General features: G+C 36.3%; 1 protein-coding gene across 1 annotated transcript; it reads left to right on the forward strand.

Annotated features, from left to right (window-relative positions):
- The first annotated feature begins 996 nt into the window (after positions 1-996).
- On the forward strand, positions 997-23,662 carry LOC106067183 (probable serine carboxypeptidase CPVL). The gene is made up of 3 exons (XM_056004039.1): positions 997-1,037; positions 21,177-21,219; positions 21,331-23,662. The coding sequence occupies exon 3, from the start codon at positions 21,331-21,333 to the stop codon at positions 22,678-22,680; it is 1,350 nt and encodes a 449-aa protein (XP_055860014.1). The 5' UTR covers positions 997-1,037; positions 21,177-21,219; the 3' UTR covers positions 22,681-23,662.
- Positions 23,663-26,142: the final 2,480 nt, after the last annotated feature.

Raw genomic sequence — 26,142 nt, forward strand, 5'->3', positions numbered from 1 at the left:
ATATTAGACCTTATAATTAGGTCTGCTTGTTCTTGGTCTTGGTTAACTCTACCAGGACCAATACTGCCGGTGCTTTGAATTGGTGACATCGGCGGCTCTCTAACTGTTGGTTCCGTCCCTGCATTTACTTCTTCTTGATGTCCGTTTTCACCCTGTTGTATAGCCATTGGTTCCTTAGTCACATGGTCAGTAGGCACCTGCATCCGTGTCATAGGGTTTTTCTCCGGCTCAATGTCTTCATGTTCCATATGTTGATACACCTCTGATTCTCCCTCTCTTGGAGCGGGGGCTAAATGTCGCAGTGACACTGTTTCTTCTATTCCATCAGGAAGTCTTACAATGGCATACTGTGGGTTGCATGTGATTAAGTCGTCATATTTTGATGCACTGACTACCTTTTTTAGCCAAACTTGTCCAGATTGAGTTAACCATGTCGGGAGTGATTTGCCGAAGGTGGACCGGCGATAGAATTTGAATATTCTCTCGTGCGTTGTCTCGTTTGTAGCGGTACAGAGCAGAGAACGAAGAGGGTGCAGGGCTTGGTTTAACACCTGCTCCCATTTGGAAACCGAGAGTCCTTGAGTTTTTAAGGCCAGAGTTATAGCTTTCTATAATGAGCCGTTTAGCCTTTCTATTTGAGAGTTTACTCTGGGATTTTAAGGGGTCGTCCTGCTTGTGGTTACCCCTCTCTCGTGTAAAAATTCCTGCACCTCTCTTGACATGAATGAGGTACCTCTTACAGAATGTACATAGTCAGGCGTTCCGATAGTCCAAATAAATTATCTGATTACTGTTGAAGCCGACATATCACAAAAGGCGTATGCAAAAGGAGTCTTGAAAATTCGTCAACTATGATAAGCAGATATGTGTTCCGAGATGTAGAAGGGAGCGGTCCTTTGAATTCCATACTTAGTCTCTGGAAAGGCTGCATCGCCTTCCCTAATTCTATTAGAATTACTGAAATATCTGGGGGTTTTTTACTTCGGCACAGATTCTGCTCTGGTTGACAACCAGCTTGACATCTTCGCAAGAGAAAGGTAAGTTTTTCGCTCGCACTAAATGCCAGTCTTGTTACTCGGGATGACACAGAGAGTCATTGGGCAGTTTTAATTCATTTCGAGTTATAGCTGACACACACACGTTTGTAGAAAACGTATCAGCAGCTACATTGTGATTGCCTGGTCTATACAAGACATCGTAGTGGAAAGAAGCTCAGTTCTAGTCTCCACCTTTGAATTTTCTCATTCTTTATTTTCCCTTTGCTCTGTTTGTCATACATGAAGGTAAGTAGTGGTGCCATTTCCTTAAAGATTCTACAATGGCGTAGGCTTCTTTTTCTATTGCTGAGTGCCGCCTTTCACTTTTGGAGAGTGTTCTTGAAAAAAACGCCACGGGGCGGCCATCATGGTAGAGGGTGGCAGCTATTGCAAAATACGAAGCGTCTTCAAAGGTCGAGTATTGTCAAAGGTGAAGATGGCAGCTTTCTCCAGCTCCTGCTTTAATTCGTCAAGGGCTGTCTTTACTGTTTCTGAAAGAGGGGAAAACGTGCTATTTGCCAAAACATTTATTTTGTTAGAAAAATTTGGTATCTACTGCGAGTAGTACGCCAACATGCCCACGATTCGTTTTTGTGAGCGCATATCATGAGAACGAGGAAGGTTTCTTAAAGCCTGGAATCTGTCAGGGTCTGGGTTGAGAAGTTCTTTAGAAATTTCGTATCCCAATAGGCAAACTTTGTCAGTGGCTATCGTACTTTTGTCTTCATTAAATGTGATCCCATACTTTCTAGAAGCATCTAGAAATCTTTGCAGATTCTCATCGTGCGACTCTCTATCATGACCACATACCGTTACATTGTTCACGTAGGCAAATGTGTCCTGCAACTTTTCATTCTCAATAGTTTGGTTCATTGTTCTCTGAAAGCATGCAACTCCATTGGTAACACCGAAAGGGATGCGACAGAACTGGTAGAGTTTGCCACATGCCTCAAATGCAGTAAACGGCCTTTCGTCAGTCTTGATTGGTATTTGATGGTAGGCACCTTTGAGGTCTAGAGTACTAAAAACGGAATAGTTGGATATCTTTTCTACCAGTTCATCGACTCGGGGCATTGGGTATGCATCCAGTAAGGTGAAGCGATTTATTGTTTGACTGTAATCAATGACCATCCTTCTTTTATGTCTCTCGTTTGTTGTCACAAGCACCTGTGCTCTCCAGGAAGACTTTGAGGTTCAATGATTTTGTCCGAGAGGAGGTTTCTAACTTCAGACTGAATAAATTTGTTATCACCTATTGAGTGCTTTCGGGACTTAGTAGCCACCGGTCTGCAGTCAGAAGTTAGATTACTAAATAGACTCGGTGTTTCGACTCGTATTGCTTTAAGACCTCAGATGTGTAAGGGTTTGCGTTTTCCCCCATACGGTATGGTCAATTCCTGATGAAGACTTATAAAGTCTACACCAAGTATTACATCCGAGCACGACCCAGCAAGTATAGAGAGTTTGACCTTTTCGTAATGTTCCCCCTTGTACTGGACATCGGCAAGTGTATGTCCTAGTGTCTTTTCAGAAAGATGTGTAGTGGCCATAAATATTCTGTTTGTAGAAGGGCGTACTGGCCATTTTTTTCTCTTGACGATGGCTTCTCATATGTAGCTTTCACAGCTGCCAGTGTCTATGAGAGCTTGCAAAAACAACCCGTTGACGTTCACTTGGGCTGTAGACTGTGTAAGCCCAGAGAAATGCGTTGATGACAAGGTACATGGAGTTATCACACTGGTCAATGATATTTTGCTTGTAGCTATGGTCGCTGTTGTTTTACTTGATTTACAAACAGTTTGGAAGTGTTCCTTTTTACCGCTTTGATGACATAATGCATTTCGAGCAGGGAATTCAGTCCTAGAGTGTCTTCTCCTAACACAGAACTAGCATAGCGACTTAATGGCATTCAATTCCTGGTCTTCATTAGAAATGGATGTTTCTAGATGGGATCGATTTGGCGTTTCCATTGCCCCACAAGAGATTTGATTTCGTTCGTTGAATTGTAAGCCTGCGCATGCGTTTTGGATGTTTCTAACACGCTAGCTTCGTCATAAGCGCTTTGTAGAGTAAGAGATGTCTTTTCCAGTAACCGCTGTCTAATAGTGTTGGATGCCAGACCAGTTATGAAGGCGTCTCTAATGCAAATGACTCTGTGCTGTTCTAAAGTTACTTCTTTAAAGTCACAGTCCCGGGCCAGGCTTCGCAACTTTAGCATAAAGGACTCTACCGTTTGGTCCGCCTGCTGTTTACATGTAGCAACCAAATGTCTAGCAAAATGTCATTCTTTACCTTAATATAAGTAGTCTTGAGTGTGTCTATGGCCATCGAATAGGACGATACATCACTGATGAGCATATAAACCGTAGCAGATACGTGATTCTTCAACAACTTTAGTTTAAAGTCTTCGTTTATATCCTTGATTATTGAAAGAAAATTCTGAAATGTGTCATACCAGTGAGTCCATTTCTCTGAAGCCAATGGAGAATTATGATCAATCTCCAAATCTTTCTGTCTGAGTAATTTATCCATTGTAGATTAAGGAATTCAACACTAATCCAGATACATAATTTTGTTTAATAGATTGTAATGAAACAACAAATACTAGTCTACCAATAGCATGCTTGATTCGACAAAATTAGACTACAGGAGACAGTGAATGAAACCAGAAAGTCTTGCATAACACTGCTGAATTACTATATACACACACACACACTGGACATTAACTTCCGACACGCTGGACGCACGCAGAAAATCAACACAGTTACACTACATACATATATCTATATATCATAAGCGTAGCCGGGCCCCCCCCCCTTCCGAAATGAAATTTCCTCGCGGGGGGCGGGGTCGGAATATAGTGACTCATTTGTTGCTTTTATTCTGTTTATTTTAGGTGAAATTTGAATAGTGAGCCATCCCTTGCCCTAGCACAGCCATTGGGGTTTTGAGTTTAAAACCCTCTACCAGGAGGGTTTGATCTTGAAACCTCTATCAGGATTGAAATATGCTAGTCCTAAAAAAATACAATGCAAATGTTTAATTATGCCAATAAATTCATTAAAACTTGTTCTTCTTTGCGAAGAAATGTCTTAGTGTACTGCTGTGAGCCTAGTGATGTAACCGGTGTCAAGTTTTTTTCCCTTTGACGTCACATGGAAAATTTCTTTCATAAAACATTCTAGCCGATATTAATTCTTCGATAATGAGGCATTTTAAAACGGATATAACCGTCGACTTCGAGTTTTCCCGATGTGGTCAATGAGTTGAGAATTGTTTTCTCACTAATATTCACATACCTTGAAATTTTAAAGAAAATCGTAAGAGCCATTTTTGAAATAAAATGTATAGATAAACATGTAAATATATATATATATACATACATACATACATACATACATACATACATACATACATACATAAATTGCTCGCTTAAGAGTATAGGTCTTAAGTGAGCAATACTGTAGTGGATTGGATTTAGATGTATGTTAAACTTAGCTAATGATCCTTTCAAGTTTTTCTCTTTTGCTACGAAAATAAAATTAGTTTTGCGAGAATGGGTTTACCCGAAGCCGATAAATTCATATCTATTAAAAACGAAAGGAGCGTTAGATGAATAGGATATAAAGTACAATTAAAACGGGTTTACCCGATTTGTTAAATGGATGGTATTATAAGTAAGTCAGGACGTTCTGAATTCGCAGATATAAGGAACGAATTTATGTAAAAATGCTTTTGAAACACAAATTTGAAGGTTAATTTTATTAAATATTGAAATCAATAGACTATATTTTGTATTTTCATGTGTCAAAGTAAAAAACTATATGTGCAAAGTGTAGTTCTTAAAATTAGATCTAGATCTAAATCCTTTCGATCTTTTCTCATGTCAACATTGTAAACAAAGCCTAGATCCATATAATACTATAGCTTTGATAGAGTCGGTCAACTTTTTTTTTTGAGGGTCTTAAGTTTGTTTTAGGGCTACAATGCATACACTATGGTCTAAGTTAGTACGCAAGGAACATTTCTGCCAAGTTTTATCAAGATTAATCAAGAGGTTTTGATTTCTATTCGGCACATACATACGTACATACATACATACATACATACATACATACATACATACATACATACATAGGCCCTACTTTCTACTTTCTAATATAGCTAAATATCAATCATGGGCGTAGCCAGGATGTTTTTTCGGGGGGGGGGGGTTGGATGTGTGTGTGTATGTGTATATAATTAATCTCGATTACATTCTGACCCTTCATTCTTTTGGAAGACGTTTATTGTGCCCTAGAATAGGTTCTTATTGGAGTTAATGAAAAAATTGCTGACTCTTCGCCCTTGACAGCAAGGGGTCTAGGGGAGCGCTGAGAGCTCCCTAGCGCGGGGCGGAGCCCCCCCCCCCCCGCCAAGCTCTATTTCTGGTATTGAAATCCAACTAAATGCATATTCTGAGGCATGTACAGTGCATTTTCCTACTATTAAAAAGTTTTATTTTAAAAACCTAATGTGCTATTCTCACAGACTTAGACCCTTCCGCACCGTTCGGCGCATTTGCTAGCAAGCTGTTTCCACAAAAATCTGTCACTGGCAATGTCTGAAGCATCTTCTCACCTGATCTGAAGACCTCCATGAAAGTGTGGCGCCAAGTTGTACTAGGCTGTCATCGCAACTCTTATTATGCGTAATTTATTTTGTCGGACAACATGTTCCGCAAACCTCATGCGACGCTCTGTCACAATCTTATTAACGGGTCGACTCCAACTTCGGCATAGGATTTCCTTGATTTGGACCCGATCTCTATAACTGACTCCTAAAATCTGTCTTAGCCATCTTTGTAGAGCCACATTTAGTGCTTTTCAATTTCGGTAGATGACTATTCATTGCACTTTATTAATGGAGCCCAACCACTAGTAGACATGTATAACTTCTCTTGACTACGATCTTGGAATTAGATGGGAAGTTTTATCGTCAAAATCATCTGTTGTGGGGTTTTAAACTAAAATATATCTGGAGTTGTTTTTTTAAATTCAATACCCCATTTAGCTACGGTCATAGAATTTGGTGACTGTAGTTTGCTTTAGAAAAAATATTGATGAAAGAGACTTTCAACCTTAAAACGCTCTGTAGGGGTATTTCAAGCTTAACAGTATCTTGAGGGGTTTTAAACATTTAAAAAAGCCATCTGGAGGAGAGGGGTTGAAACTTAAAAAAAACCCATTGGCTTGGCTATGCTCAAAGAATTTTAGTGTGTAATTTGCTTTTTTTTTATATTGAAGATGTATTTTTTAGCATCAAATCCCTCTGAAGGGAAATTTAAACTCAAAACATAGCATTTTGATTGCGAATTTTTTTTTATTTTGAAGATTTATTTTTCAGCTTCAAACTCCGCCGGCGGGGGGTTTAAACTAAAATCCCTTTTGGCTATGCTCATAGCATTTTTAGTGCATAATTTGCTTTTTTTTATATTAAATAGGTATTTTTAGCTTCAAATACAGCTGAAGATGAGTTAAAACTCAAAACCTGTTTGTCTACACTCATACAATTTTGAGTTTGTAATTTGCTTTTTTATATTGAAGAGGGGTTTAAAATCAAAATCTTCCTTAGATGTGCTCTAGGAATTTGGGGATCGTCGTTTGCCTATTTTTTTTTTGTTTTATATAAGAGAGGGATTTTCAATGCACAAACCCCTTGGTAGTGGGTTTCAAACTTAAAACCTCCTAGTATGGGGTTACGAACTCAAAACCCCCTGGTAGGGGGTTTTAAACTCAAAACCCCTGGTATGGGTTTTCAAACTCAAAACCCCCTGGTAGGGGTTTATAAGCTTAAAACCCCAGGTAGGGTTTTACACTCAAACCCTCCTGGTATGGGGTTACAAACTCAAAACACCCTGGTAGGAGGTTTTAAACTCAAAATCCATTGGCTGTAGCAGGGCAATTTCACCTAAAATAAACAAAATTAAAGCAAAAGATCTGTCACTAAACTACGACCCCCCACCTCTCCCCGTAGTGGGGGGATTTCATTTCGGGGCGGGGGGGGGAACCCCAACCCACCCCTGGCTACGCCCATGAATTATCAATCCATTTATTTGTTACTATTAAAAATCTATAATTTATTAACAAATAAAACTTGCTCACAAGTGCTGTTCTGGTGAGTTAAATTAGTTAATTAAAACATAAATGTCTAGCAGCAGCATAATAAATCAAGAAAAATATTTTTACAAATTACTTAAAAAACAAAAAAATTAATCTTATATTAAGTGCAATCATATCAATTAGTTTGGATCATCCATGTAATTATATGTATGATGGATCTAGAGATATAAATTTGTGGTATAGAAATAGTTTTACCATATTTTTTGTTTAGCTTTTAGCTTTCTAACCGCGCTCTCGGCCAGCTGTGAAAGGGGAATGGAAGAAAGGAGTATCTTTGTGGATATTTACATACTGGTTCTTTGAAATGCATTCAATGCATTAAAATTATTTTCCTTAAGCCTCAAGATTCCTCATTGGGGCTAATTCCACTAATACCACCACATCGGTCAAGTAGGTTTTCTTACCCTTGTTTAATATACCAAACAAAATAATTAATTTCCAATAATTAATTAGCTAATTGGTTAATTTTTTTATTGACTATTGTGTCGTCAGCTAAAAGAAATAACTGTGCAAAATTTCAGCTCAATCTGAGATTGGGTGTGTACAAACTTTTTACAAGACAGACAGACATAATGAGTTGATATAAGCTTTGTACAAATTACTCGATTTATAATCTTCTTACTTTAAAAAAATGCTCAAAAGACTTAAACATGCAAACTTAAGTATACATATTTTTTGAAGCGGCCCCTGTAAAGGGAAAAGCTTTTATTACGTTAGTGCAAAATGTCTTTATTTTCCTCTGTCACGGGGAGATTTCGAAAACCAGAAGAGAATTAAAAAATATTTTTTCACCATGCATTGTGGTTTGCTAAGTTTAGGTTTATCAGCTACTTTTGGTTTTCTAAAAGCAAACCTTTTAGTTTATAAAATTAATTATGCAAGCATTTTTTTTCATTAAAATACACCAATTCTAAGACTTTACATAAAAATAAGAGAGATAATGTTACAGTAGGTCAAAAAAGACAAGATTTTTTTTTATATTTTCAGTATCACTAAGTCAAGTATATTTTTAAACATGTACAAGAAATGTCCACAACAGATAGAGATATTAGTTAACTGTGTTTTCTCTGGTTAATTAACTAGCTGCTAAAATTTAAAGAAAACATTTTATGTTTGTTTAGAAAGGCTAAGACTGAACTTTGTATGTTAATATCACACACACACACACACATACATATCTACCACCTCCTTCGAAGTTCTCAGCATGGGGCATCTACCACCTCCTTCGAAGTTCTCAGCATGGGGCATCTACCACCTCCTTCGAAGTTCTCAGCATGGGACATCTACCACCTCCTTCGAAGTTCTCAGCATAGGGCATCTACCTCCTCCTTCGAAGTTCTCAGCATGGGGCATCTACCACCTCCTTCGAAGTTCTCAGCATCTCTATAACTGACTCCTAAAATCTGTCTTAGCTATCTTTGTTGAGCCACATTTAGTCTTTTTCAATTTAGGCCAATGACTATCCACTGCACTTTATTAATGGAGTCCAGCCACTGGTAGAAATTGTGTAACCTCTCTTGGCTACGCTCTTAGAATTAGGTGACTGTAGTTTACTTTAGATTTTTTATCGAAAAGGGAAGTTTTATCGTCAAAATCATCTGTTGTGGGGTTTTAAACTAAAAAATCTCTGGATTTTTTTTTTTTACAACTTCAAAACCCCATATAGCTACGCTCATAGAATTTGGTGAGTGTAGTTTGCTTTAGAATAATATTGAAGAGGGGTTTTCAACCTCAAAACTCTTTGTAGGGGGATTTTAAACTCAAAAAAAAAAATCTGGAGTGGTTTTAAACTAAAAAAAAGCTATCTGGAGGAGGGGGTTTAAACTCAAAACTCCCCTTTGGCTTGGCTAAGCTCAAAGAATTTTAGTGTGTAATTTACATTTTTTTATATTGAAGGTTTTATATCAAACCCCGATGAAAGGGGGTTTAAACTCAAAACCATCTTTGGCTACGCTCATAATATTTTGAGTGTGTAATTTGCTTTTTTTAAATAGAAAAGATATTTTTTCGCTTCAAACCCCGCTGAAGGGGAGTTTAAACTTAAAATCCCTTTGGTTACGCTCAAAGATTTTTGAGTGTTTAATTTGCTTTTTTTTATATTTAGGAGGTATTTTTTAGCTTTAAACCCCGCTGAAAGGGGGGGGGGTTAAACTCAAAACCCCTTTGGCTACGCTCATAGCATTTTAAATGTGTAATTTGCTTGTTTATATTGAAGAGGGGGTTTTATATTAAATTTACGAGGGGGTTTTAAAATCAAAATCTTCCTTAGCTATGCTCTTGGAATTTGGGGATTGTCGTTTGCATTATTATTTGTTTGTTTTGTTTTAAAGAAGAGGGGAATCTAACACCAACTTCCCCCCCTGGTAGGGGTTTTAAACTCAAAACCCCCTTGGCTGCGCTAGGGCAAGTGATGGTTTAGTATTAAAATCTCACCTAAAATAAACAAAATCAAAGCAAAAATCAGTCACTAAAGTCCGTCTCGGTCCTCCTACGGGGGGGGGGGGGGGGGGGGTTCATTTCGGGGGTGAGTGGGTTGAACCTCCCTGTTACGTCTTCATATTGGATGAGACTCTTTAGACATGAAAACGACAAATCACCGTTTATAAATACTTTAATCTCTATTAATACTGAAAACACTTTCTTGTTCATATTCCTCCATTTTGATTCTCCCTTCCTTTCAACACGCAATCGCACCATTTCACATTCACACTAAGATGCGCACGTAACACTCCCCCCTTGGCTACGCCCATTATATATATATATATATATATATATATATATATATATATATATATATATATATATATATATATAAACATTCGGAACAATCTAGTATACATTCTTAAAACTATTGCGATATAGGTAAACAAACAAATAATCCGATTTTTTTCAATAGTTTTTATTCTTTTTTCCCCTCTATATTAACATGACGAACAGACAAAACGTAAAAAATATTATATATATTTGTATATAAATCTTTAAATGAAATAATGAAATGCTATAAAATATGGTGCACCAATGTCTATGAACCGTCGTCAGCGCTCTCGTGTTATTAAGACATTTTTTATCTAGCTTGGCCGTGTGATTATTTTCTTTGACGTCATATGTGATGAATTCTTTAAAGGAAATGCTCTAAGTACTCTTAAAAACATCGCGTTAGTATTGTAAGGAAAGAGTTTCCCTTCGAGCACCTCTGTTAGGCCGAGCACCTCTGTTAGGCCGAGCACCTCTGTTAGGCCGAGCACCTCTGTTAGGCCGAGCACCTCTGTTAGTCTGTTAGGCCGAGCACCTCTGTTAGGCCGAGCACCTCTGTTAGGCCGAGCACCTCTGTTAGGCCGAGCACCTCTGTTAGGCCGAACACCTCTGTTAGGCCGAACACCTTTAAGCTCACTAAAAAGCCTATGACAGATGTTAGAGCCCCATACGGGATAGGTGACCTGCCCAGCGTGACTGTCACGAAGTTCATACCGCGTTCGCTATGAAATCGCTGTTTGAAGTGCGGTCTTGCCACCGTATGTCCATGATAGTGTGCAAACATCTTTGGCAAAAGCGTTCAAGAAGTCTTGGTTGCTTTCTGTCAAGTACCCATGTCTAAGATTCACATAGATAGGTAAAGAGAACCACTGCTTGGTAGACATTGATTTTTTCAGGCAGACGGAAAGATTTATATTGACACACTCTCGCTTGGAGGCATCCAAAAGTATTACTGGCCCTGATCAGACGCTATCAACCTCCCTTAAAGAATATCAATCTAAAGAGTTGCTTTTTTGTTCTGTTAGTTCTTAATGTAATTGTACATGTCAATTAGAATAGAAAGTCTCTTAAGTCGCCCCAACAGTATGGAAAAACCACAGTTCACATCGTGTCGTTTTACAATGCATCTTTGCGTTCCCAGATATGTTAAGTTGTCTACCACGTTAAGGGATACCTATTCGCGTTGATCTTTGGGGCTGATTATATTTTATTGGGTGACTTCCGTTATAACAGAGGTCTATAGTTAAACCAATATAGGCGGCAGCGTAATGAAAATTCTTTGACCGCGAGCTGGCCTTAGGCCACTGCAACCTAAGCGACCGCAGTGGGCCCCGAACTTTCATAAGCTCCGTGCTAATTGTAGGTGTAAATTCATTATTGTAACTTATAACAGGGTTCCCGTGGTCTCCTTATTTTCAAGGAGCTCCAGGAAATCTCCTGAAATCGCAAAATATACTAACAGTCTGGCAATTTCCTGAAATTATTAAAATCTCATAAAAGCTCATAAAAAATGTCCTTAAAATAGACACCATTGTCATTTTGGGGTGTCAATCAATAAAGTAAACGCCAATCCTACACGCGATTAAAAAAAAACGGCATTGTAAGCTTTCATTTAGTAAAAATGTAATGCAAAGACGAATTTATTTTCTAATACAAATTTTAATTTTCAATTATTATCCTAATCCCTACCCTGACTGAGCCGCGCGCAATTCATTTCACATAGTGCCCCGCAAATAATAGAGCTGGCTTTGGGTATCATGTTCAGTGTGTGCAAGTAAAGCTCAGATAAGCTGTTTTATAACCATTTTTTATGTTTTTGGTATGGAACAGAAGACTTCGAAGCTTGAATACATTGCAATAATCCATATATATATCCATACTATAAAGTAGTAAGTAAGGCGTGTGTATGTATGTATGATAGGAATAGAAATAAAAACCTCTTGATTAATCTTGATAGAACTTGGCAGAAATGTTCCTTGGGTACTAACTTAGAACTTAGTGTATGTATTGTAGCCCTAAAACAAACTTATAACTCTCAAAAAAAAGTTGTCCAGCTCTATGAAAGCATTATAATTTCATCGATCTAGGCTATATTTACTATGTTTACATTAAAAGATTGAAAGGATCTAGATCTAGATCTAATTTTAAGAACCACACTTTGCGCAGATAGTTTTTTACTTTGACACATGACAAAGTCATATGGCAAATTTTTGTTTATATCCTAATTCTAAAAAGGAATAATAATAGAATTATACAGTAAAAATAATCACTAAGTTTTTCTTTTAATAGTTTTGAAAGTCTAACTGAGTTTGTGTTTTTGCAGATGTACACAAGCTACACTATGAGTCAGTCCATCTCTTCTAATTGTTTAGAAATGAGTGTAAAAATGTAGGCTTCGATATTTTTAGCCTGAATTTAAGAAGTTACAAACTTCAAACAACTAATATATTGCCTCTTCCATAAAACTTTGCACTTAGAAAATAAATTTATCCAATGCTCGAAATACTGCTTGTATACTTAGGCCCTATTTAAATCGATCCGGTATCAATGTATTAAGTAGCAATAACCCCGCAAAAAAAAAAAATAAATGAAAGAAGATTGAGATATACATATACTTTTGTGACGGTACGCACCTTTTTTCAATGTCGGGAAAAATGATTACTTTTCTTGTAATTCAGCGTTAATTGTTAATTTATTATTAGTTGAAAGTTAGGCAATGATATCTATCACTGAGTACCGGAGCCTCTTTTTTATTTTTACAGAAAAAAAGCACTTTATATACTTTCAGCCGACATGCCGTATTATTAAAAACACCACTATGTGAACTTCTCAATCATCTAGAGTCTTAGACAGTCATTATTTTAGACTAGATTTAAGTAGAGTCTAGACCTAGATTTAGTAGGCCTATTATTATAAAAAAAAATAAAAAATCAGTCATTATAGACATCATTCGCAATTTTATTATTAGGTCTAGGCATTGAAAAGTAAATCTATTAATAAACTATAAACTTTGGTTTCTTATAGTTATAATGTTTTTTGTTTGGTGTAATGCACAAAATGTAAGACAAATTTCCTTACGGATAATAAAGATTATTATTATTATTATGTTAGAAATGAAAGAGTAGTCATTCTCTGGCGCTGCCAGGGTCGAGTTTCGCTAAAGAGAAACAAAATTCATCGTAGTCCCTTTAACAGTTTCCACTGAGGAATTTTCTGGTGATGTGGCAGGTCTGCAGCAGTACCGCCCTCTGACAGGCAACGAAGATGTTCCTAGGAATGTTAAGGGCCTTAAAGGTGTCTGTGAGGTCAGTTGTTATTATCCCCTCGGTTGATATAACAATGGGGTATATTGTTATTTTGGACAATTTCCATAGACGCTTAATCTCCAAGCCTAGGTTCCCATATTTTCTTTGTTTTTCTATCTCAGTTTTTCTTAAATTATGAGACAGTGGTACGGCGATATTGATAATGGTAGCGGTTTTTTCTTTTTTATCGATGAACAGCAGATCAGGGCGATTGAAATCTACCGTTTTGTCGGTCATAATAGGCTTATCCCAGTACAGCAGATGATCAGTAGACTCGAGAACCTCTTGCGGAGAGTATTTATAATAAGGGGGATTGTCCTTACCGATCAATTTGTACGTCAAAGCCAAGTGTTGGTGTATTAACTTTGCAACTTGGTTATGGCGACCTAGGTAGGCTGATTCTGATAGGGCTGGACATCCTGCCATAATGTGTTCAATCGACTCGCCCACATTTCCACATTTTCGGCATTTGTCGACAACATTGAGTTTCAGGATATGCTTCTCGTAATTTTTTGTCCTGATTACTCTGTCCTGTATTGCTGTAACAAAGCCTTCTGTTTCAGGGTAGAGATGACCTGCTTTGAGCCATGTTAAGGAAGCAGCCTTGTCGATGTTGTCCCCATGTAATGAAGCCGGAAATTTTCCGTGGAGTGTTTTTTCTTCCCATTGGCGAATCTCATGCCCTACGTCGTCCAAACCGATATTGACATCAGCATTGTGTAGGTTCAGAGGGGTTGCATCGGAGTCGTATTTCCGTAGGAAGGAAACTAATTTGTTGCTGGAGGCGAGCAGTTTTGATCGTATTTTTAAAACTTGCATCTTACACAACTTGAAGATGTTCTGCAATCCACGACCCCCTTCCTTCCTGGGCAGGTATAACCTTATGGTAGAGGACTTGGGGTGTAGGCATCGAAACTTGGTAAGTAATTTTCTAGTGAGTCTGTCAATGTCATGTAGTTCGGTGTCAGTCCATTTGATCACACCGAACGTGTAAAGGAGCACAGGGACGGCCCAGCTGTTTATTGCAGTGATGAGATTACTGCCATACAGTTTGGTGTTGAGGATTTTATTAACTCTTTGCCTATATTTGCCAAGAAAGTCCTCTTTTAATTTCTTATGGTTTATCTTGGCATTCTGGTTTATTATTATTATTATGTTAGAAATGAACGAGTAGTCATTCTCTGGCGCTGCCAGGGTCGAGTTTCGCTAAAGAGAAACAAAATTCATCGTAGTCCCTTTAACAGTTTCCACTGAGGAATTTTCTGGTGATGTGGCAGGTCTGCAGCAGTACCGCCCTCTGACAGGCAACGAAGATGTTCCTAGGAATGTTAAGGGATTACAGATCTTCTGTCTACAACATTCTGCTCTGTAAGGTTTAGATTAGGGTATAATTTGTTAAATTCCAGGGAGAGTTTTTGCCTATAACCTGGGAGAGGTTTATCATCACAAATGTTTACACGGAAGAACGATTTGATGATGTCTATATTCATTTCTCTCGTCCATTTGATCCTTTTGGCTCCTCTTGTTCTACCACCAACAGCACCTCTCAATTGTGTGGGGTGCGAGTCAGGGAGTAGACCGACCTCTTGTGTTTGGTCATGAGGTTGTGAATTACCCTCAGTAAACACTCGACTCATTGGTGAATAATAGTTACCGCCTAATTATTATTATTATTATTATTATAATAGATCTAGGTCTAAGTACTAACTTATTCAATAAGTCATTATAAGTAGAAGTAGGCTTATTATAATGAATATTGTATAGATCTAGATTGACTAGATTATAGATAGATCTATAGATAGATCTCTAGTTTAGTAGATTAAGTATAGAGTATAGTAAACGTATTACAGTATTATTAAATCTATGTCTTATGTCTATATCTAATAATCTAATAATTAAAAAACTTTAGTCTTTATTAATATCTAGACTTTTTTCTAATAAAAACTGACTATAGGCATAGCATAGGCTAGACTCGGCAATCTAGTCTCAAGATAGAATCTATACTATTACTAGATCTATTCGATTTTTATATATAGATCTAGACTAGAATTAGATTATAGATCTAAATAAACTAATGGAGAGATGATATGAGGTGTTAGCTAATAGCGTTGCACAAGAAACAAACCTGGGTTTTTCTAAACTCTAATACTTGGTATGTAATAGTAAAACAGCACCTACCTAAATAAATCGTAACTAGCAATCAAAAACCAATATTTATTGTAGTATATATAGGTCTGTGGTTGTATTTTATATAGCCTTCGTAACTTCTTCTATAGAGAAATGACTTTTGTAATTTCTTTTACTGAAAATTGGGCTATTCGCGTCTGACACATATAATTTTTATGTTCAGCAACAAACCCTATTGATTTCATTATTAAATATAATTAAGCTTCAAATTTGTGTTTCAAAAGCATTTTTACACAAAATTCCTCCCTTATATCTGCGAATTTAGAAGTCTTTACGTACATTTTTTCATAAGACATTACCCGAAAGGTTACACATCTCTCTATTACTAGGTCTAAAATACTAATTCAACTCTAAGAGGATAGAACTTCTCTTCGCAAAGATAGTTTTAAACTTTAACACATGAACATACTAATTATAGTCCATTCATTTCATATTTTAATCAAATTAACATTCAAATTTGTTTTTCTAATGCATTTTTCATACATTCGTTCGCTAAAGCTGCGAAGCAGTGTTGATATATATTCTAATCATAGACATAAATAAATATAGACTGGCCGAAGGAAGTAACTTCATGTAACTTGAAAACATGTATATCTATTGTATTCGGATTTCCAAATTATGAAAAGTTGCATGATCTTCATTCTTAGAGATTAAACAAAACTACACTGCCTCTGTTCTGTAGTCACAGATTAATAATAAATTACTGTAGACGTTACTATTTAATAATGATAATAACGAGACTGTCTTTATCAAGGTAGACATATATAACTAACTTTTATTTCCGTCCAATTCTTTGCTTTCGCATAAAACATAAACAACAAACAATGACGTAATATCTCTAATATTAGCACATCCTTCCTTTTGAAGCTATAATCACATCCTTCCTTTTAAAGTTCTTAATACTTATATTTACAAGGAATTTTGACAACTCGACCACTTCTGGTTGTCTTGACCGGCACAGCAAGTTCTCTAGATGTTGGTTTATAATTGTCTGTTTCTTTTGTTCTAACAGTTTGCTGTTCATTGTCTTCGTCGGTGTCATAGTACCCAGAGATGTCTTCTTCGTAGCTCTTGTTTAAAAACCGTTGATTTCGTCTGTATGTTTTCCCATCATTTGTCTTTATGATGTAAGATCTGGGTGATGGATGTTTCTTAATGACGACTGCTTTCTGCCATGTTTGTCCTAGACGAACTCTCACCTTCTCCCCGACAGAGTAGTCTTTAGGTAACCTTGCTTGTGCATCGTACCTCTCTTTGCTTTTCCTCTGTCGTTCGTTGAGTAATGTCTCTGCATTTTCAGCTACCGATGGTTTCAATAGTTTGGGATCAGTTGGAATGATGTCCCTGAGTCTTCTACTCATCAGCAGCTGTGATGGCGAATAAAGCAGTCCGCTTATCGGAGTATTTCTATACTCGAGCATAGCGAGATATGGATCTTTCCCACTTTTGAATGCTTTGTTGAATATCTGCTTTACGATACCAACATACACCTCACTTTGTCCATTTGATTGAGGGTACCTGGGACTTGATGTTGTTATCTTGAAACCCCATCCAGAAGCAAACTCTCTATATTGATAGCTATTGAATGGCATATTGTCGCTCACTATTTCTTCTGGTATGCCATGTCTAGCAAAAATACCTTTCATTGCCCTGATAACACATTCTGCTGTTTTGTTCTCTAGTCGTTTTATTTCAGGATATTTGGAGAAATAGTCCACAACAAGCAAATAGTCATTGTTTCGCCATTCAAACAAATCTGTCGCAACCTTTTTCCATGGTCTGTCTGGTACAGCATGAGGTAGCAATTTTTCCTTCACATTATTTCTTTTGAACGTTGCACATGTTGCGCATTTCATTATTGTCGAAAAAATATCTTTAGACATTCCTGGCCAAAACACACTCTGTTTTGCCTTGGATCTGGTTTTCTCAAGACCAAAATGACCTATGTGCAACTTGTCGAGAATTTCATTTCTCATACTTGAAGGAATTATAATTCTGTTTTCATAAAACAATATTCCATTCTCTTCATGAATACTGTCTTTAAATGACCAATACACTTTCACTGTTTCATGAACTTGAGTTTTTATCTTTGGCCAACCTTCTCTGACATAATTCATTACAAGTTTTAATTTAGCATCAGATTCAGTTTTCCTTCTAATTTCAATAATCTTCTGATCACTTCCCGGAAACTGTGCTGTTGCGCTATGAATTCTCATAACCATGTCATCATTTGAATTTGATTGTTCTTGACCATTGATGTACGCACGCGATAACGTATCAGCTATTTGCATTTTTGAACCTGGAGTGTAAGTTACTGTTAATTGATATCTCAACAGTCTTAACATCATCAACTGAAGTCTTGGTGAAATCTTGTGTAAAGGCTTAGTCACAATAGTTTGCAAAGGTTTGTGATCTGATTGTACAGTCACAGTTCTTCCAAAAATATAATGGTGAAAATGTTCAGCGGCAAACACTATAGCTAACATTTCCTTTTCTATTTGTGCATATCTGCACTCTGTTTCTGTCAATGATCTTGACGTATACGCAACTGGTTTATCTTCTTGCATTAAACATGCTCCCAACCCTTTAGAAGAAGCGTCACACTGAATAGTAACTGGCTTTTCAGGGTTAAACAATTGCAGAACTGGAGCTTCACTAAGTGTTTTCTTTATTAGTTGGAAAGCATTTTCTTGCTCTGCATTCCACCGCCACAATACATCCTTCTTTAGCAATTCACGCAATGGACTGGTAATTGTTGACATGTTTGGAATGAAACTTGACAGAAAGTTCAACATCCCTAGCAGTCTTTGAATTCCTGTTCGATCTGTTGGTGCTGGCATCTCCATTATTGCTTTGATTTTAGCTGGATCTGGACGAATACCATCTGCTTAAATTTGTCTTCCGAGATAATTAACACCAGAAAGTTTATATTGTATCTTGTTCTTGTTGAACTTTACATTGTTCTTTCTAGCTCTCTCCAGAACATTTTCAAAAATTTGATCATGTTCTTTTTCATCTTTTGCTGCAATCAGCATGTCATCTGACATGATATGTACACCTGGGATGTCTCCGAATACTTGATAAGCACGTTTCTGTAATACTTCACTAGCTGAGGATATACCAAAAGGCATTCTCAAGAATCTGTATCTTCCAAACGGAGTATTGAATGTACATAAATAAGAGCTTGGTTCATCCAACTCAACTTGTCAATATGCATCCTTTTGATCAAGTATACTAAACACTTTTGCTGCTCCCAGTGAACTATTGATTTGATCAAATGTTGGTATAGTGAAATGTTCTCTCATTATATATTTGTTCAGTTCTCGGGGATCTAAACACAACCTCAAAGAATTATCTTTCTTCTTTGCTATAACCACGTTATGAACCCATTCTGTTGGTTCATCAACTTCTGTGATCACTCCATCTTGTTGCATTTGTGTGAGTTTTCTTTTTAATTCTTCATAGAGTGATGGTGCAACTCTGCGCGCACATTGAATAACTGGTTTTGCATCTGACGTCAGTTTAATGTGATACTTCATTTTGTATGTACCGAGTCCTTCGAATACTTGATTATATTTTTTCATCAACACTCGTGGAACTTCATTTTGTGCTTGACATCGTGTACTTCGACATTTCTCTTTGCCTCAAATAGTTTTAAAGCAATAGATGTCTTCAGTCCTAGTATAGGATTTATACTTTTCTTGATCACGTACAGATCATCTTTAACTTCTATATCGCCGACTTTAAATGTGACCGATGCAACTCCCTTCAGTTCTAATGCTTCATCCCCCAATGCTCGTAGGGTAGTATTTGAATTCTTTAACTGAGTATCAGTTTCTAAATTGTTCCACGTTGACTCTGATATCACATTAGCTTGTGCTCCTGTGTCAATCTTCATTTTGACTATTTTTCCCATAATATTGACATCAACCATCCAAACTTTGACATTGTTGTCAGTACCAATTGCCTCAAACCACAACTCATTTACTTGGCTTGACTGACTTTCATCTTCCAGCCTTGAAGTGTTTCGACCGACATTTTACAGCGAAATGATTTCTTTTTTTACATTTTCGGCATGTCTGTCCAAATGCTGGGCAATTGTATTTTCCATGAGATCCACCACAAGATCTGCAATCTCTAATGATACTTGTTACATGATTCTTTGTCATTTTTCCCTGTGAAGTTTTGACTGGCTTTCTATCTTCTGTCGTATTTAATTTATTAGCAGCATCCACATGTAGTCCTTTCATATCTATCATTTGGTTCTGGGTATGCTCGTCAGCACGAATTATGCTTGCTGCTTTCTCTAAAGTTAAGTCTACATCTCTCAGAAGTCTCTCTCTCACTCGATCCGACTGTATGCCACATACCAATCGATCTCTGATGAGTTCATCTCGAAGGTTGTCAAACTTGCATTCTTTTGCCAAATTCTTTAACTCAGTATAATACTGTTCAAACGTTTCTCCGTCTTTCTGCTTTCTTGAAAAGAATTTAAATCTGTCATACACAGTGTTGGACTTAGGCAAAAAATAATTCTGAAACCTTTCAATTACTTTGTCTACAGTTTCATCTTCACATACTTGAAAAGTATTGTAGATGTCGCGAGCGGGTTCACCGATCAGGTGTAACAATAAAGCTTTCTTCACTGGCTCTGGCTTCGTATTTTTTTCAGTGGCGACCATAAACAGTTCAAAACTTTGTCTCCATTTTTTCCATCTTTCAGATAGATTACCGTCTAGTGACAACGGTTTAGGAGGATCGAATAATTCCATTATTCGTACAGATTCTAGATTCTAGGTCTAGATCTAGATCTAACAACATGAACTAACGACACCACAAATAAAATGTACTTTTAGCAATTTAGAAACCACTAGATCTAAATCTACCTGTTACCAGCACTTTAAAGCAATGTGACACTAGATTTGACACCTAATCTAACACCAGATCTGACACAAGATCTGAAACCAAAACTGACACCATGTTCTGTAGTCACAGATTAATAATAAATTACTGTAGACGTTACTATTTAATAATGATAATAACGAGACTGTCTTTATCAAGGTAGACATATATAACTAACTTTTATTTCCGTCCGATTCTTTGCTTCCTTATTTACAATATATATAGGTGAGTATCATTGTGTATATTAAAAACAAAGTTTAAAAAGCACTTCACTTTTATACTGCTAATAAATGCTGTATAATAAAGTACACAAAATTGCAAGTCACAAATTTTCGTTTCATAAAACTCTTTAATCGGCCAGTCTATATTTATTTATTTCTATAATTCTAATAGTTTCATTCATGAATCGCGTAATCTAATAAAAAAGGTCATGTATGCGCGGACCGAAATGTTACGAATCTCTCTTTTCCTAGGTATAATTCAACTCCAAGATGATAGAACTTCTCTTCGCAAAGTTAATTTTATAATTAAACACATGAACATACTAATTATAGCCCATTCATTTCATATTTTAATCAAATTAACATTAATTTTATTTTCTAAAGCATTTTCAATACATTCGTTCGCCATTTGTGCAACTCTATTCTTGATATCGCGTGCTTCTAAATATAGATTTATACACAATCCAATGTTTTCATTAAAAAAATTGGATTCAGGTCAATTAGCTATTTTTAGCTCCATTCTTAATATTTTTTTTTATCATGAATTCACGCATTCGCTTTACTTATAACATTATTATTTTCTTTTTTGTTTCTAATGCACTATATCAGTGACCATATCAGCAATACGCAAGTTAAGACCTGCGGGCAGCAGGTAATATCTGTCTAGTATATTTAACACATTCTTCTATACCTGCTTACATATTGCCTTTATGTACTGTTTATTTTGTATCTTGCGTTTGACAAATTTATTTTCTATTTACAGATGAAAATGAAAACGTCTCTTTCACAAGATTCAATACTATTGATATTGATCTTGAATGTTTTCAAAGTTGTATCCAATCAACCGTTACACCTAAGTCCATACTTGGAGCAGGGTAACATAGAAACAGCCAAGAGAGATAGTCTTGTAAACGATCCTACTAGAGTGATACCGACCAGCTATTCGGGATTGTTTACAGTGGATGAGGTTCTTAAAAACCATTTGTGGTTCTGGTTTATCCCAGCCATCAACTCTGACCCCAAAGCTCCACTTGTGATCTGGCTAACTAGTGGCCCTGGATGCTCTACTATGTTAAACATGTTTTACGGTAATGGACCTTTGAAATTGACCAAAAATTCAAACGGAAATGATTCCTACGAGAGGCGGGTCAATTCTTGGGCTCAGACATTTTCCATGCTGTACATCGACAATATAGTGTATACTGGCTACAGTTACAGTGACAGCGGCAATAAAGGTATAAAAACTACAAAGGACTACTACACTCAAGATCTGTACAGCTTTGTTCAACAGTTTTACAAAATGTTTTCAGAGATGAAAGAAAAAGACCTTTACGTTGGAGGTGTTGGTTCTGCTTTTAAATATGCTGTAAGTTTAGCCTACAAGATTCACGAAGACCTGCAAGCGAAACGAGACAATATCTTACTCAAGGGAATTTACGCCGGAAGTCCACTGCTAGACGGTAGAACTCAACTGAGACATATCTATGAACCCTTCTACTCATTGGGCTTTATCTCATATAAACAAATGATAAATTATACACAAGAAGATGAAATGTTAAATAATCTGAACGAGAAAAAACATTATTTAAACCTCGAATCCGTTATCTATAAAATGTCGAATCTGAGTCTGGAGAACATTAATACATTCACTTTGTCGCCTGATACCGAGATAAATAATGTCATGTCAACTGACGCTATAAAATCTCTTCTACATGTAGGAAATAATACTTTTGAACTTTGCAATCTAGAAATTTACACTCAGTCGGCGGATGACGTTTACCAACCCTTCCAAACAACGGAGCTGGTGACGCTGTTAGAAAACTATAAAGTTTTATTATTCACCGCTGTCTTTGACGGAATCATCTCCTCCCCTGGTCTTGAAGCAGTTCTGATGGACATGCCCTGGTCAATGCAGTCTGCCTACAATGATTCTGTACGGAAAGTTTGGCGAGAAGATAATGTTGTCAAAGGTTTCTACACATATGTGGGAAACTTGTGCAGAGTTGTGATCCATAATGCTGGAATGCATATCACGAACGACCAACTCAACGTCACTGTTCAGATGATGGAAGACTTTTGGCACTACGGCTGCATATCAAATACGCCTCAATAAAAATGCGTTTGTGATATTTCTTGCTCTCTTTTTTTGTATTTGCTCAGATTTTATTTCGTTCTTTTAAATATTGTGAGTTTCTTCGTCAACCAAAGCGATTTCACATTCACAGAGTGTTGTAATAGTAAACTAGTATACACTAAGAGAAACTCGCTATTTCATGTCTATTGAAAGGTTAGATTTATTAACCTAATGATTGTTTACTAGGGCGTACAGGTCTTTCAATATTCCCGTTCTCTATTTTCAATTAACTTTGCAGCTTTTTTACAAGCCTTACACCAACTCACTGTCTGTTTGGATGTCGTTCTGTCTGTCTCTTCAGAGTAAAGAATTTTAACATGCTTTTTCTCACATTTCCCATTTATGAATTAAGTTAAAACTTTACACAATTATTCATTCAACATGACAAGACATGAATCAATAGAAAAAATAATGCTAGTGATTTATTATTATGTTTGATTTCGAATTAAGGGGAATAAATGCTATTTACTATGTATATCATATATATATATATATGTGTGTGGATTTAGTCCCCTTATTACGTTTGGACACCTTTTTTCTTCCACTTCCCATTCTTGGATCAAGTTGAAATTTTGCATAATTAATTAATTTTATGCTAGTGGAAAGGGAGATAAACCTAATAATAGATAAATGGCAGAACCTATGTCGTCCTTCGGATACATTTTGTTTAAGCTCCTACATTCGAAATATCAACGTTATGGATTATTGGTTTTAGAAGTACATTACACTAACAAGCCAAACAAAACAAAAATGTAATCATCATGTCTCTAGTTTCATACTCTTCTTTCTTAGCCAGTACGTTGCTATTTAATGTTTTATCTTAGTGATTACTTTAAGCTTTTATCATAGTTCTTGATTTATTGATTACCCTTTTATCTTAGCTTCTGTGTTGTTATATTTTATTTAATATTTTGGGAGATGCTTTTATTGGGGATTTTTACAATACATTTATTTTACAGTTTTCTGCATTTTGTTTGAATTGTTTATTTTTAAGATCAGGTCAACGTTTGATTAGCTCCTCAAAGGAGATGGGAATAGAATAGAGAATAAGAGAGAAGTAACTGAGAACTCGAGATAAAAAAAACGCTAGGATTTCAAGACGATTAAGAGAGTTTTCGAAAGCACTACGAACAAGAATATCTTTCTCTTGACTAACTCCGTTTTCGTGTATGTCGCATGTAGGCCCTATTCCTTCAAGAGTTCAATAAATTAATGTTCATGAACATTCGGCACACTGTCTTCTTTATAGGCCTATCATTAGAATATTATAAAGCCTAGTTAGAATTATATATTCGTTTAATTAGGATTTTTTTTCTGTGTGAGCAGCTCAGGCAGGCGCGAGTGGGAGATACCTATTATCTGCTGCTCAACATTAAAATTTACCAACAGTAGGCAGATGTTTGCGCTACTGGGTGGGCTCAATCTGTGCACCTCGGTATGGTGACCAAGGGGCTAGAGTCACCTAAGTAACCAGACAACAAACTATACTAACTTAACTAAATGAAAACAAGGTAATAAACTTTAGTTTACGATAAATAAAACAAAAAGAAACTTTATTTACATACAAAAATAAATCAATAATAAAATATAATATATACACTAACTTGACTAATCACTACTACTGAACCCATCAACTAATTAAAACCCTCTAAATCTACACCGTTACAAACACCAACAAACTAACCAAACCAACTATCTAACACAAACTGATCAAAACAACTATCTAACTAAATCACTAAAAATACTACACTAGACCTGGATCTACAATATTCTACTACTATAACCAACCCATAACTCTAACACTAATACAAGAACACCTTACTCTTAGTACCTTACTAACTAAACTAAACTAATTACTAACTAGCTAAAGCAAGAAACAGACTATAACTAAGCCACTAATAAGGCAACACTACAGAACCCAATAACACTAGCTTCCCTAGAATTAGATCTATCATCTAGTCTAGAAGAATAGATCTACAGAAACAATAACAAAACTATCAATAGCAGAAACAAAATAACACTACATTAACTAGAATTAGAATTCATCTACAACAGCAGTTATAAGCAGAAGCTATTTCAGCAGTTAAAACAGCAGTAAAAATACTCAATAGCAGCAGTGTAATTGCAGCAGCTAAAAGCAGTAATATTCAGCAGCTAAGAGCAGTAACAATAGCCTGCAATACATAAATGCAAAACTATATTATATTCTATTAGGACTGATGGACGCCGTCATCTTCAATACAGCATGTTGCCAACTATTATGACAAATAGTCCAAGTAGAAAATAAAATAACTACCTTACACATAGTGTGACATAGATCTAGTAAAAAAAATAAATAGTTACAAACTTACAGGCCATCCCAGGTACAGAATAAAAATATAATTAGACGACAGACCACAAAGATCTTCAGCTGTCACACAGACAGATATGGTACTGACCACTGGTCAAATGTACACTCAACTGTTTTTAGACAGCATGTAGTACATCACTTTTATACTATCCCGCACTAACCTATATAAATATGCGGAAGTACAACTATAAAATCTGACACTAACCTATAAAAATAAAATATATAAAAATTGATCTAACCTATACAACAAAAATACATTTAAAAAATAGCTAAAATTGCATATAAAACTAGCTCTGGGAGCGCAAGCTCACATCTGGGTAGGTGGGGCTGAGGGATATTCATTTTATTTTTATTTAAAGTTCATTAGTTATAATGAGTAAAATAATCGATTTGTTTGTTTTCTAATTGTGGGATATGTTTAGCACCTGCACCAAAACCTCGAGTACCGGTATTAGATGAAGCAAAATGTATTTCAACTTTCTAGACCACCTCAACGAGTTGTATGAGTTCTTTTCAAATAAAACAAATAGTCATGTAAAACAGTTATTTAGAGAGGGTAACTAATTATTTTAAATATAGCCAATACATAATCCATAATCTTCAAATACAAAAACAAAATTTAATAAAATACTCTGAAAAACACAAAGATAAAGACACATTTCTCGCCCCATATGCTAGGACAAATTTGTACAAATACTCCTTCTTCCCTAGTGCTATTAGAGCATGGAATGGATTGCCTGAGCTAGCCATGAAAACCAGTGACTTGGCAGAATTGGTTAATATGCATGACTAAATGCATGACGCGTAGGACGTAATCATCTTCTTTTTTGAAGTAACGTCTTTATCATATAAGATAAGTTAAGAAACTCCTAGAAATAGTGCTTCGTACAACAGGATAATGCATTTATAAAGTTTAATAGCTTGGAAAACACTTCTCTGACTGGGCTCCCCCAGATCAGCAAACAGGCAAAGAGGAGCACGACCATAATTGTTTTGCCTTAAAAAGCGCGTGTAGTTAAAGTCTGAGAAACACTGTGGCAAACGGATGTCATTTTAAAATCAAAATCTCACATAGCCGCAGGTAAGATAAT

This window comes from Biomphalaria glabrata, chromosome 11 (genome assembly GCF_947242115.1).
Source record: "Biomphalaria glabrata chromosome 11, xgBioGlab47.1, whole genome shotgun sequence".
Classification (NCBI taxonomy): Eukaryota; Metazoa; Mollusca; class Gastropoda; family Planorbidae; genus Biomphalaria; species Biomphalaria glabrata.

Bases quoted from the DNA above. Each gene is read 5' to 3' on its own strand.
- LOC106067183 (XM_056004039.1), top strand. From the start codon at position 21,331: ATGAAAATGAAAACGTCTCTTTCACAAGATTCAATACTATTGATATTG.